This window comes from Synchiropus splendidus, chromosome 11, assembly GCF_027744825.2.
Source record: "Synchiropus splendidus isolate RoL2022-P1 chromosome 11, RoL_Sspl_1.0, whole genome shotgun sequence".
NCBI lineage: Eukaryota > Metazoa > Chordata > Actinopteri > Syngnathiformes > Callionymidae > Synchiropus > Synchiropus splendidus.
The window spans coordinates 17,027,415-17,042,439 of record NC_071344.1 but is presented as its reverse complement, the minus strand read 5'-3'; the positions used below and the strand labels follow the sequence as shown (position 1 = coordinate 17,042,439).

At 45.4% G+C, this 15,025-nt stretch overlaps 1 protein-coding gene across 1 annotated transcript; it reads right to left on the bottom strand.

The window, feature by feature from the left end:
* Window positions 1-9,451: 9,451 nt before the first annotated feature.
* Window positions 9,452-13,074, bottom strand: LOC128767501 (BOLA class I histocompatibility antigen, alpha chain BL3-7-like). Its single transcript, XM_053879596.1, has 5 exons — window positions 12,970-13,074; window positions 12,134-12,385; window positions 11,788-12,066; window positions 11,360-11,650; window positions 9,452-11,101 (listed from the first exon to the last, which is right to left on the bottom strand). Exons 1-5 carry the CDS (start codon window positions 13,040-13,042, stop codon window positions 10,875-10,877), a joined length of 1,122 nt encoding a protein of 373 aa, XP_053735571.1. The 5' UTR covers window positions 13,043-13,074; the 3' UTR covers window positions 9,452-10,874.
* Window positions 13,075-15,025: the final 1,951 nt, after the last annotated feature.

Here is a 15,025-nt window from a genome sequence, read left to right as displayed (position 1 = left end):
GGAAGAAGTTGACGGTGATCACGGTGGCCCCCGACAGTCCCGGCACCAGGTGGTTTCCGGACCTGGTCAGCTTGGCGGCGGGTCCACCCTGGACGATTCCAGACTCTCACGGGGCTCTGGTGCAGGATCAGGGCCTGCTTCGGTCCCGTCCTGTCCTGGATCGACCTCTAAAGGTCTGGTTGCTGAAAGGGTGAGACTGCTGGACATGGGGCTGTCGGACGCAGTCATCCAGACGGTGCAGAGCGCCAGTGCACCAGCTACTAACAAACTTTACACTTCTAAGTGGCGGGTGTTTGCTAGCTGGTGCGCAGCGAGACAGCTTTCGCCGTCTGCTTGCTCTGTGGCGGAGGTCTTGTCCTTCATGCAGGAGCTGTTGGACAAGGGCCGGGCGGCGTCTACACTCAGGTTTTGACCGGGTCTCTGTGAGGAGTCACCCGATCATTAAGAGATTTCTGCTTGGTGCTCGGCGCATTAGGCCTCCTGCGAGGAGCCTAATTCCGCCCTGGAGTTTGCAGGTGGTTCTGGAAGGTCTCTGTAGAGCCCCGTTCGAACCACCAGCGGCCGCTTCGCTGGACGTTTTGTCCTTGAAGACGGCTCTTCTTCTAGCCTTAGCTTCAGCTAAGAGAGTGGGCGATCTGACAGCCTTGTCTGTGAGCCCACGGTGTATGTCTTTTGGTGAGGGTTTGACCTCTGTGACCCTTCATTCAAACCCGCCTTTTAGACCGAAGGTCATCACGGCTTCGTATCGGTCTTTGCTCAGAACTATCTGAGAGACATGACGGACACTTCAGTGGCTCACACTGTTTTGTCTGTTCAGGGATCTTTGACCATGGCTGGACCCTCTGGTCGTTGATTTGGTTCTTTCCTGTCAGGTCTTCTGTAAGGCCATGCTGGCCTTCGCCGAGCTTTTTCACCAATAGCAAAGGCCGTTAGAGGGCGGAGCACATATGAAATAGAAATGATGGTTACTCACGTAACCCAGGTTCTATGAATATGTGCGTAGCCCTCTAACTGGCTGCCCAGCGGGCCTGTTTCCAAAAGGAGCAGAGCGGCGGGAGCAGGGGAGAGTTATACGTGGTGGGTGGTGCCTTCCTGGGCGGAGAGCCAATCAATCGAAGTCTCAGTCAGAGGCCAGTGCCTCGATGTGGATTAACCAATAGCGAAGGCTGTTAGAGGGCGGAGCACATATTCATAGAACCTGGGTTACGTGAGTAATCATTTCAGGAGAGGAGATCAGCAGCTGTTTCCACCCGACCATGTTTTGGTCTCACTGTAAACCTCTGCATCTAGCCTCACACTGTCCAGAGGAGGTGTCCAGGGGTCAAGGTTGGGCCCCACGGTTTTAAATTGCATGCTTGAGACCTTTCAGGATTGTGTTTGCAGCTGTCCTCAAGTCTTGTTTTGGAAATGATCTGAGCGTGTATTAAAAAAGTTGTTTGGTATTGAAGACAGTCTAAAACGCTCTCCACCTGTTCCTAGTCCATAGTTATACGATTGTTCATCCGTATTTGATTTATTACGGAAATACACATGAATATGATCATTTCTGGTTGTCATGCAAGTATTACCACAATATTAAAATGAATAAATACAAATATAACTTAAATGTCTTTTTAAAATATTATGTAAATGATTGATGAAACATATCATACTGCAATTTAAAAATGAATAATAATTTTAACTTTTCTATCACCTGATATAGTCTTTTTTCTCTGAATATATTCACAGTGTTGAAACTTGGATCACTTTATCCGCTATTTCACGACACATTTCCTCAAATAGCAAGTGCTTAATTCATAATAATTGTTGCTTTAATTAAAATAAATAAATATGTAAATTGTATACCATGAAAAAAAGAATAGTTAAATATATATTTAAGAAAAAAAAATGTAATTAAATGCGTCAGGAAGTCTTTTTAAATTGTTTCTTTAATATATTATTGAACAATGCATTTCATTTTTAATGGTATTTTTTGTAGCGCCAATTATATATATATATATATATATATATATATATATATATATATATATATATATTTATTATTTTTTTTTTTCTCAGAAACAACCGTTCATCTCTTGAATATCATAATACAACCCTGTCTGAAACGCTCAAACTCCACACGTGAGCAGCAGACAGCGCCGTGTTGTGAGTTTGTCGTCCTCAGTGCCTCGGTGCTTCCTGGTGAAGGCGGACGATGAAAAATGCATCGCTTCCATCCAGCATCTCGTGTCTGTCTGCTCCTCCTCCGACTGGACGCTTACCGTCCTGGGAGGATGGGACCTGGGACCTTGACCTCTTTGTGTCAGAGTCGTGCTGCAGCGCTCCCTGGTGGCCACGCGGACAGTGACAAACTGACAATCGCTCGATACTCCGCTTCAGCTTGATTTATAAATATTTTTTTGACTGGAAATTCATCCGGTTCTCAGATTGTCTGTCGAGCCTGAGAGAGTTGGAGGTGACACAGTTGACAATGCAAATATCCATCTGTTTTATCTGCTTAGAACAGTAGCATCGCCGGGGCAGCAGCTGAACAGAAGAGGCCTATAGAAGTATTATCTAGCCAGCATCTGCTGGATCTGTCCTTTGGCCTCCCCCGAGCTGAACATTTCTCAGTCTCACCCTCCATCTGTCCCTCACTTGTGAGCAAGACCCCAAGCTACTTGGGAAAGGAGCTCATCTCCCTTGACGGCAGGAGAAAAGGCCCCAAACCGAGCTAAAAATGCACATCAAGAATTCTGTTCCTGCTTTGTTTCCAGATCAATATCCGACACAAACACGGCCGCTCCTTCGTGTCAGGCGATTCTCCTCAGCGGAGGGAGAACAAGCCAGATAACTAGACGCTGCTGCTGTCACTTTGACGTGAAAAACGTTGAGTCAGAAATTGCCGGGAAATGTCCCTGTGAGAGGAGCGACAGAAGGCTGGCTGCTTCAAGCAGCTCGCCTTGGTGACGCAGCACTTCAGATCCTCTCAGGGAAAAACAATGTAAACATGTCACAGGGTTTGTTCCGCGCGTCTCTGATCTCATCTGGAAACCAATAATGGAACAAAACTTTGCTGTCGGCTCGGCGCTGACTGACAAAAACACGGATAAATTTGACTATTTTGAAAACTTGGAAAACTTTTCACCATATTTCCACACATTTGTGTGTCAGCTGACTTCACCCGCAGCAGAGTGAGGATTAGACAGAGCAGCCCACACTAATGGAACTCTGCTAAAGTGTTAAAGTGCAGGTAAAGTGGCAACTTTCTCGCTGACTCGGCCAATTTCAGTCATTTTGAGGCAGAGAGGGAACGTGCTGACATCAGCGCCGCCATTGTAGGGTTGAAGGTTTAATCCGAGCGTGATGATGAGTGTCCGAGGTCATTCCAGGTCAAACATGGAGAGATGATTTTGTGACCCATAATCTGTTCAGAAACTCAGGAAAACAAAGGGAGGAAATACACTCCAAGGGTTTCGCGTCCTTCTGGCTGAGAACCTGCAGCACAAACCACTATACCACCGTTCTGCAATTGTATTTATATCAAGTATTCGTTTTCATATTGTGTGTGTAAGCGAGTGTGGCCTTGTTTGTCATCCTTGTGAGTATCAAGTCTTGACAAGCCACCTTCGTGTGAGGACATTTTGCTTTGTGAGGACATTTTGCCTGGTCCTCACAAGGTTTACAGGGTTAAAACCTCAGTAAAATGAGTTCATTATCACTGGCTTTCAGTTTGATTCAGAGTCCTGGTTAAGGTGAGTCATGTGTTTTGGATGGTTAGGTTTAGAGGCTGGGGAAAGGGTGATGTCAATGAGAGCCCCCCCCCCCAAAAAAAATAGTGAAACAAAAGTGTGTTTGTTTCGGACCAATTTTGGGGGAAACACCCTCTTGTGGGGCCGTTATGTCTATGGGGGGGACATGCCTCTTTGTGGGGATCTTTTCCCAGGGCTATGTAACAATGAGAGGTCCCCACAAAACAGCAACACTGTGTGCATCACAGAGAGACAGAGAGAGTGTTCCACAAGCATGTTACATTTATTGAAGCCAAACAGGAGCGCACACTTTGCTCATCAGAGTAGTCAAAGGTCAGCAGTTGTTTACAAGCATCATGGCGGCTCAGACCGGAGCCTCTTCCTGCACGTCTGACTCTGGAGACAGCTGGGACATCTCCAGCTCCTCCACAGGTGCTGGGACCTGCTCTCTCCTCCTGCTCCTCCACACCTTCACCCCCACAGCAACACCCAGCATCATCAGCACCACAGCACTGAGCAGCACAGACCTCAGCAGATGGTGATCAACCTCTGGCTCCCCGAACACCACCAGGAAGTCAGACCTGAACACGTAGAGACGGCCTCTCTCGACCACACACCAGAACTGTCCACTGTCCCGCAGAGAGATGTTCCTGATCACCAGCCTGCTGCCATAGAGATGCATGTGGTCTGGGAGTCGATGGCTGACAGTAGTGACTTGCCCATTGGTTCTGTTGGACCTCATGAACCAGTGAACCCTATCAGTCTGTCTCCAGCTGCCACAGTGGAGAGTGAAGTCCATCCCCCCAGTGAAGAGCTCCACAGCCGGAGGCCCAGGCTCCGGACACACATACAGGTAATAATCATTACGACCAGAAGCAAACTGACAGCTGTAAGTACCTGAGTCGTTCAGTGCCAGGGATGGAAGAAACAGGTCAGACTTAGAGGTCACACTTTGTGTCACTGACCCAAGTGAAGTAAATATCTCCCACTTAACTACTGGGTATTGGCTGCCTTTGGAACAGTTGAGCTCCAGACTCTCGCCCACCGAGCGGAAGATAAACTGAAACACTACTTCAACAAAGAAAGCACTGTGAAGCTCACACCTGAGCTGCTGCTTGTCCAGACAGAAGTAGTAGAAGGGCGAAGAATCTTTGGTAACTGTGAGCAGAAGGTTGTTCTTCACCTGCTGGAGTTCGTGCTCTGGAGGTGTTCCATCATCTAACAAAGATAATCTACCACGGTTTTTATCGTAGGCCCACTGAACACTCTGGTTTGGTCCCACACCGTCACAGGACAGCTCCACTGTCTCTCCAACAATCAGGTTCACAGTCTCACTCTTTCTCATCTTCTGGTCATCGCAGACGAGGAGGGTGGATTTCCTCTCCAGGGTCACGTTGCCCCGAGTCCAGCACTGCACCTGGTACTGACCCGAATGGGAAACAGCCAGAGAGCGTAGCAGATAATAGGAGCCTGAAGAGTTCCGCAGGAGCTGCTTCCCCTCACTGGTCCATCTGGAGACGGAGCAGAAGTCAGCGGTGCGGTCCAGGTTGAAGAGATGATGGGACCCTGCTCTCAGGATGAGCTCAGCGTGGATGTTGGAGATGAGCGCCAGCAGCAGCAGCAGCAGCACCTGTGCAGCCATGGTGTCGTCTGTGAGGGACTGAAGTCTGACAGCTGCTTCATCACCTCTATCTCAACACCATCAGCAGCTTCGTGGAACTGAGGCTAGATAAGGAGGAGGCTGCATGCTACGTGCCTGCTAGCAACTTCCTGCTAGCTTTATCAGGTGTGAAGAGTGGAGGATCAGCGACTAGCATCCCCTGACTGAAGTTTATATTAATAATAATAATAACTAATCATCATCATCATCATCATAAAATGGTACAGCCTTATTTATTTATATTATATTTATGATGTGATCTTAAAAAGCAGATCAATCAGTTACATAATTCAGGGTAAATAATGAATAAATATTCTCTAAATATACATTGAATCAGATCTGAAAATGTATTAAGATACAAATATCAGAATGTCACCCCCAAATATCCTTTTGAAAAACACACTACATGTCTCTCCACTTGCTCTTTGGAGATCTTTTGATAGGTTTGTGTAGTTCAATGTTTTTCTCCATGTCTCGAGGATCGTGTCGACTGTCTATCAAACCAATGAATCTGAAATGTGTGAACGCTCTGAGCTCTTTTTTCAGAGACTAAAAATGACAGAAAGAAAAAAGACTGGTGGATGTTGTTATGTTGATGTGACAGAAAAAAAACCATTATTATTATTATTATTGCACGTTGTTCCAAAGCACTTTCCTAGTTGGAATCAGTTCCTATAAAGCTGATTCTGGTTCTGGTAAAAACATGACTCTGGCCAGCAGGCAGCGCTGTTGCTCTTTTCGTCCATGAACTGGTGATCCAGACAATATAATGACTTTAAAATACGGAGCCTGTTTCAGTGTTTTACGGCTGCGGCGACTGATAGCAGCAGGAATCATTCGGCCTCTTCCTGTTGAGATCGCCTGGCTGAACTGTGTTGGTCAGTCTGACTCGACAAGTGTGTGGCTGATTCCCAGACCCTCCGTACAAGTGAGGCCTCGGCCAGCTCATCCATCCTGGTGAAATCTGGGGGAGACATGAAAACAGAACATGGTGACAGGATCTTTGCTTCTCCCACGCAGAGCAATAATTCAGGCATCAAGAGAGAGAACTTCCTGTTGTGACGCTGATCCACACAAAACAAAAGAGGGATTATACTCTTTGTTGTGATATTTGATCCTCGAAAAACTACATTTATTTAATAAATTGAATAAATTTAGTTTTCAAAGGCAGTCTACACTGTATATGACCATATACGCAATGCCAGACCTGGGCAATATGCGGCCCGGGGGCCATATGCGTCCCAAATGCCTGTATTTTTGTGGCCCTTTTGATGTCATACTAAAACTATAACTGATATGTTGCAATCTTTCTGTTTTTGTCTTTTTTTGTTCTTTCTCTTTTAGTCACCATCGCCACCACTTCGGCAGTATATATATATATATATATATATATATATATTCTTTTCATTGGCCATTTTTGTGTGTTTTTCTTCTTCCTCAAAGTACACTGAAGGAATATCAAAAATATATTTTGAAATAAATTACCTTTTTACCTTGAATGTCTGGTCCATAGTTGTGTTGATTTATAGTCAAATTAAATGCATATAAAGTGAAATATTTCAATATGTTTCATGACATATTTACACTTCTTAATATCCTTACTTATAGTTCATCTTTTTAGGTCTATTATGTTGTTATCTTGTCATTATATTGTCATTATGTTGTTACTTAAGTATATATTTTGGATATTTTGCCATCATGTTTTGTAGTCTGGAATGTCTTTCTTTTGATGATGGCCCCTCACAACAGGTTGTAATGAGGTCCTTTAGGAAATTTAATTGCCCACCTCTGCGCCATGCATTCGCTGGCGCAACTCACTTATTTTGAAGATGAGATGAAGATGAAGTGAGTTTATTATCTGTAAAGGAGAGGGACATGTATTTGCCCTTCCTGACTCCGTGGCTCTTGGATGATGTCATCTATTAAAGGGGCAGGGGGTGCTAGAGGGGGATGCAGACATGACAGTGGAGGTGCACACAGGAAGACCAGCCTAACCCCACCAAAATAAAACTGGAAATAAACAATCAAACTTTCAGACGAATAAAGCTTAAGCGGCGACGCGAGTCACGAGTGAAATGCCAGCTACATTCACCTGAGAGGGATTTGCACCATAGACATTCACGATGCTGTGTTTCCAATGTTAAGCAAAGAGGGGCCGAACACCGGAACCACACCCTGTGAGGCAGAAATGGTCCTTAGGCAGCGAGTTGGAGACCGTTGTTACAAGGAGACAAATAACTGAAGTCTTGTGCTTCATTTGTGCGTAAAACATGGCACGATATGAGCGGTCGTGGGACGGGTGGGACACTGCTAGCTTCAGTTTCCTTTCAGCTGTTTGAAGTCTGACCTCTTGGACATGGAAACACTACCAGAGATCCGATGGTTGAGATGTATGGGAATGTATTGGCGTCATCTGTGACACCTTCTGTACGAAGCTTGATCAACTCTGAGCAGCTGGGCATCGGGTTTGAGAGAGACAATATGGAGAGTGAAAGAGACGGGTGAGGACGTCTGAACACAGTAGAAGCACACACTGTCCTTCTGCTCTCAGACAGCTTCACAGGCAGCGTCCACTAAACCCACGGAGGTGAGTCAAAACAGAGAGAGGAGGTCTTCAGGGACGGTGCTGATATAATGAACTCCACACACCGACAACACTTGAGCAGGAGGTCAGGGGAGTGGCGGAGAAACATCAATCATTCCCACAAATGTGCTGTGGATTTCTGAGACTCGACCTGGGAAGGTGAGGCAGCTGTGTGAGTGAAGCTGGACCATGATCTTGGCCTTAAATGAGTCTGTCTATTTGACCTTGGAGGAGTTGGAGAAGGTCACAGGAATGATGGCCAGGCAAGTACAACTTCAGTGGGTGTCTCTGGTTTCCTCCCACAGTCCAGAAAGGAATCTGCATGTGTGGGAGTGACAGTCAGCCCGGCGACTGGGTTTATCTTGAGAGGAGGAAGATGTGTTTCTGGAGCAGAAGTTGGTGGCTGAGCTGCTCATGTGAGTCAGAGTAATGACTCACTTCCGTAACACTGGAGAAGCCCGAGGATGAACTCTGACTCCACTCAAATTATGGAGGAAAATAAGGCTGTGAGACGCGACTGAAGTTGAAGGAGTTTAACAATCCCAGCGCCGTACTGGGTCGGAGCTTCGTCCACGACAGCGTTTCTCCGTCTGAGGTTATCGCAGTAATTGATGGGGATCATGGCTGCGGCGTCATTAACTCGCTCCGGGGGAAAGTGAAAAATGTGCTGTGCACCAAACATCTGTTGCCTGGCCTGATATCAGAGCGATAATCTGATGATGAATCATCATCGCCATGACAACGCCGGCTCATGCAATAGCTCCGTGACATCTGTGGATTTTCTTCACGCTCACCATCATTTGTCTTCTTTTATGCTCAGTGATGCACGGGAGACCAGTCCAGGGTGTCCTTCACCTCTCACTCCTAGTAGCTGGGACAGATTCAACCACCCACCTGCATGAATGACAATGAGTTTTTTCCATTTCCTCTGGATCTCCATGGCGAATGAAATGTTGTCTATGAGAGCAACTCTGACACGGGACACACACACACACACACACACACACACACACACACACACTGACTCACACACGGCAGAAAGCAATCATAGCACGATTTATATTTTATCATCTGTTTCCGCATCCAACATTAACGTGCAGCTCTCATCGGCGGCAACACCTGCTCTTCAGCCGCTCAGCAGTTTGTGACGTCCCCCTCTTCACCGCCACCGTAAATCACAGTCCTCCGGTCGTCTTCATCAGCATGCCGCTGCAGGAAGAGGCTTCCATCGGAGGAGCAGATGTTGGAAGACGCCCACGAGCAGCCGAGCTTCCTTCCTTGGCTACGGAGTGAGGAACAATCCTTGTGTGGGGAGGTGTGACAGCGCCACAGAGTCAGAGTTTAAAGACTCAGAATCTTCCTGCCATTTCATTTGAAATGTGAATGTAGCATTTGTTTTGCGTCATGATTCATTTTTCATTCAAATAACTCCTTTATATTTGTCATTGTATTAACTTAGTATAAGGTACGGTTCACTTCAATTTTTATTTGCATCATTTAAGCACATTAATGTGAATAAAAACATCACACAAAACATCAGGTGTTGGAACCCAGGACCATCGATCAGTGGACAGCTATGGCATCGACACAAGCATCGTGAAACAATAATACGATAAATGTGAAACGTCTGTGACTCTTTGACATAATCATGCAAACAGCAACATTTGCCCTCCACTCAAAAAAAACTTGAGTAATTACAAACAAGTATGGATTTTAGCTCACTTCTCCAAAACACGAGAAGAAAAGTACTGGTGTGAGATGGTCGTGGCTGGACGATGGACAAGACCAGTAAATAGTTCATGCTTTATATAGCGCCGTTTAACAACAGTTGTGTTCCATAACTGATCTAAAAATGGAAACTTTTTTTTACAAGTGTGTCATGTAAACATTTGTTAAAGACATTTTTATCAACAATTTGGTGATTAATATTGAAAAAATCAGTCATATCCAATGAAATAGCAGTCAATTTCAGATTGTTCATTTACAAAGGCTATAATACTGGTGATTCTTGTGTGTCTTATATCTTCACAAACCCACATAGCAGTGGTTAAGCTTTACCTCTGTAAGTAAATATATGGACAAAAGTTGATTTTCACCCAGAATTATTCATTATTCTGAGGCAAAATCCCTGAAAAACATCTCAAGATGTTCCCATGGAATAAATAATTTTTTGTAGTACAATTGTTCAGCAATGATCAAAATAGTGACTTTCCAGAGGAGTATAAATAAAGGCCAAGAAGACGGAGCTCAGTGAGGACCTGCATCACCGTCTTGTCTGAGGCCACAGTACAAGAGGAGGTTACAAGGACATATCAAAGCAGTGTGATGAGTCTCTGTCAACAGCATCATCAAGTTCAACACCACAGTGGCAGGAAGGGTAAAGGTGTGACCCCAGACTTACTAGGAAAATCTGTTGAGAGGTCAAGAACAAAATCGATAAGAGGTAGAAACATCTGGAGGAATGAAGCAAGATCCCAGACAGACGAGCCTCCAGAGCAAATTCTTGGGGCCGGGACCCATTAGAAAGAATGTGAAAGATTTGTCTGGAAATTCCCCAAACTAGAATTAAGTATACAGGTTGACAAAACTGAAGTAGATGACAAAACAGCAGCAGTTGACCAAAAAATGAACATAAAATGAACGTCTCTGGATCTACAAACAAGCCTTCCACCCAATCAAACGTGAGGCAATAGTACATGAAGGTACAGAGCATGACATCCAGAAAGAGAGAAAGGATGTAGAACGCCTCAAGGCTCGGTTCTAGGAGACCAATTGTTTACACCAGTGTTTTTCAATTTTTTTCGAGCCACGGCACCCCCAAAAATCGCGGGGCGCACCACCAAAGGAACCTCAGCACTGGTTGAACACTGAGCCACACCCTAATTTTCAGCTTTGTTCTTCATGCCCTCAGTTGCTGAAGCTCCTCACCGTGACATGGATCTTCTGATGGGGCTGAGCTTTCCTGGATCTGACTTGTGTCTGCACAACGAGAGAAACGATGAGAACATCTCTCTGAAGGTCTGTGATTTCTGCTCCGGAGGCAAAACACCAAAGCACCAATGACGAAAATGGCGATGGGAATGAGGATGATGAGGATGGTGGTGGGACTGATCTGACCAGGGTTTCCTGGAAAACACAAAACACAGCATCAGAACCAGAACCACGGCTACAGAAACACTGGAATGATGTCCAGCTGGAGACACCAACCGACCCCCAACACCTTCTAGAATCACAAAGACCATCTTGTCATCTTTGAGTTTGACGTCACTTCAGTTGTCTCATCTTCAGTAGTTCAGAAGCTACGAGACTCCAGAGTCTGTCATCTGGATCTGGACTCTCATGGAGAGAGAGAGAAGTGAAGGAGGAGAAGAAAAGACGACTCACGCTTGAGTCCTTCATCCAGTCTGAGGGTCACATCGTCCTGACCGTAGCTCTGGAACACACACTCGTACCGGCTCCAGTCTTCAGGACGGACAGGAGGACGCAGCAGCTCAGCCTTTCTTTGGAAAGTCCCGTCATGGTTCGGGAGAGTGTCCGTCATCAACACATCGTCACCATTCATCACCTCTCCAGCTTTCCTCCAGAACAACTGGCAGTGTTTTGGGAAGAAAGCTGTGGCGAGGCAGACGATGGGAGAGGAGGAGTTCTTCTGGAGGAGAAACACTTCAGGAGGCACTGGAGATGAAAAGATGTTCTTGGATCAGAGTGTGATTTGAAGCTGCTGAGGCTCATGACTGTGACTCCCACTGACTCACAACAGGACACACACACACACGTCCTCTCACTCTCACACAGCACTTGCTCCTCTCTACCTTTTCTCAGCAGCTGGCTGCTGCCATACTGCAGATACATCTGGAGCCGCTCAGGACAGTCCTGGGTCAGATAGTCATGGACTCGTTGGTTCAGAGTGACTCTTCTGTTCAGGTCACCTATGATGGTGTCAGCTTCTGCTGTCAGAGCGACCCACTGTTTCTTCTGCAGGTAGAATCCAAGGAAGTCTTTTCCATCGTAGGCAAACTGGTGATGACCTATGACCTCTCCAGTCTCATCGTCCCACTCACATTTGGACATCCTCTGGACCCAGTGGACACCTGAGAGAGACACACTGCAGTTCACTCTGGTCTGTGTGTGTGTGTGAGTGTGTGTGTCTACACTAACCTGTAGTGTGGTTGAGTCGATGTGTTGGCTCTAAGATCAGCCTCTGGACCTGCAGGTCATCAGCCCACGTGTTCACCTGTCTCTCAGGATGTTCCTCTATGAGTCGAGTCATCCACTCCTGCCTGACTTCTATGGTGTTGGTCCTGCTGTGGTACTGGACAAAGTGAACATCGTCCACATATCCATCCACAACCCTCTCCAGGGGCCGGTCTCCATTTATCATCAGCTCATGATAAGAGAGAGAGTGGAATTCTGCAGGAAACAACCAGACATGAGACTTCTTCCTAAACATCTTCATTCTCAAGTTAAGGTTCTCATAACTGCTCCATGGATGATGATTATGATTTCACTTGTGTTAACCGCTCATCTGGATCATGTGTATCTGTGTTTTCCCAAACTGCACAGGTGTTGAATAACATTGACAGTGCAAACACCTCACTCGAACTGAAGAAGCCAGACAGGCCCAGTTGCTGAGCCCACCAAAGGGGTCAGCCATGACCTGCGCATGTCTGCACAGTTCTGTGGCATCATGCAAATCTATGGCACTTCCACTCCTAAAACTGGTAGCTTGGTGCCAAAACACAGTGTTGATTCACACCAAGCTCAAGAGAGCTGAGTCCGATCGTGCCCAGAGTCGTACTGTCTCACTCACAGTGGTGGTTATTCAGACACCGATATCAAATGAAGTCGTCAGTGGAACTGAGTTTCTAGAAGAAGTGGCTCTGTCTCACCAGTCTATGGCTGCTCTTCACTGCTCCTGTTGAGCTTTAACTCAGTGGCATCAGAGGAGACGACATCATCCAGGCGCAGAGAGGAGCTCAAAGTGTGTTGCTTACCTGCTGCCACTCCAGCGACCATCAAGAGGAGCAGAGACCACAGGAGAAACATTCTCTTCAGGTCAGGGATCATCTCTGAACAGCTGCGGTGGAGTTGCTAGAGAGTGTGTCAGCTTTGTTCTGTTATATCAAAGGAGGTGGAGTCTAACATCCATCACCTGGATCAGCTCAGCCAATAACCTTCACTTTCTAATGAGCAGAGCAGGAAACTGAGCTGCAGCTCACACACCTCTTCTTTGTCCTCGGGCACTGTGTGAGAGCTACCACCCGTTCAGTCAACACTTCTGAAGTCACCATAAACAATGGATGATAAATGACACTCCTTCACAACACTAACCCTAATCACCAATGATGTAACAAAAAGATGAAAAAAACAGACAAAATCCAACATAATAAGACAGCTATTACTATATACATGAACATTTAAATTATTAAAGCGTGACGCTTGTGTTTTAGTCGGGCTGGACACTCACCTGAACAGGTGGCAGCACGTTCTCTAGCAAGCTAAATGTTTCAGTGGCTCAAAGACAAATGTAGTGACAAACACAGGTGCCTGGTCTGAAGTGTCTCTCAGTCAAATAATCTTGATGTTAGTGACAAAGATTGACTCAGGATTGAACTGGTTCTTTAACAACAGTTGAACAAGAACCACTAAGAGTCGTCTCAACTCCACCAGCCGAATGACAACAGATCTAAATGTTCAGTCAAACTCAAGCTGTGGCCGAACAGAATGTGTGTTTATTGAACATCCTGCAGCTGCAAATGAGTCGAAGGACAACAAGATCTTATAATTCTCTGAGGCTCCATCACTGAACGTCTCTGTGGTTCACCAGAGAGTCTTTCATTTTTCTTGTGAAGCAAACAATAACTCCCTCCCTTCTGCTTCAAATACAACAGATCTTCGTTCCTCCTCGGCAGCATATGCCCCCCTTGTAATGACTAGACTGTGTTTTTACCAGCGACCACCACAGCAGCAACACAAACATGCTCTCTGTATCTCAACTACTCTGCAACTCTGATGGATCTCTGGGTGATTTACCAATGTATCATACGTTTGGTGAACACTATTGAGTCAAATGGATGTAATGAATCAATGCACACTTTCACTGACATGAGCAGACAGTTAATCTTCATTTGATTTATGAGTCATGTGATGATTTTATCATCTGACATGAAACAGCCATGACTTTATTCCAATTTTCCTCTGGACAGGAAGATCTAACTCAGAGATCTGAATCACACACAGGTCTGAGGAGAACTGAGCTCAGATACTGTCTGACATGAGGGGATCTGACTCGGATCTCTTGGTGATAATAACATGATTTGTCTTTCCCTCAGTGGACAGAGGGGCCACACTGACCCTGCTCTGTACTGACCTGTCGTTTCATTCTTCCTATGAACATTTTGTCCAAAGCAGTGACATGTTTGCACTGCTCTGTGGCGTCTCATCAACCTGCTGCCAAGTGAGTTCAAACCAGAATTTCCACATTTGCTTCTGATCATCTTGATACACAAACAAAAAACTAAACACTGGGTGTATGGGGCAAGGAATGGATCAGCGCTTTGTATTGTTTCTTTAATAAAAAAAAAAAAAAAAAATTAATTACAAGAAATTGTTTAAATGTTAAAAATGTTTTTTTGGGAAACGTGTCCGGAAAAAAAATGAACAAAAAAAGTGACGAAACTGAGGAAGGAAACTGAAAACATTTTCTAAAATATGTCTGAGGATCAGAGACAGTGAAAGTGACAGGAGAAGAACACAAATAATTGAATAAACACAGACAGAAATAGTCTATACATTGTTTTATAATAATAATATTAATAATAATAATAATAATGAAAGAAAAAAAACAAACATGGCTAAAGAGCAGTGGCACATGAGTTGAAATATTTCACCAGACACTGAAGTACACAGAGTTCTTCGTACTTCAGTGTCTGGCTCTGCCGACTGGACCACACCGGGGAGCTGGACCTGCTGTTCTTGTGTGTGCTTGAATCCAGAATTCATCTTGTGATTGCATAGGAAAAGATTCTGGCCGCGTCAGAAAAACATTGG

Excerpts from the sequence above, each read along its gene's own strand:
- LOC128767501 (XM_053879596.1), bottom strand. The coding sequence starts at position 13,042 with ATGATCCCTGACCTGAAGAGAATGTTTCTCCTGTGGTCTCTGCTCCTC. Across the intron at positions 12,067-12,133 it reads TCGACTCAACCACACTACAG|GTGTCCACTGGGTCCAGAGG; the intron begins GTTAGTGTAGAC and ends TGTCTCTCTCAG. Across the intron at positions 11,651-11,787 it reads CAGCCAGCTGCTGAGAAAAG|TGCCTCCTGAAGTGTTTCTC; the intron begins GTAGAGAGGAGC and ends TTTCATCTCCAG.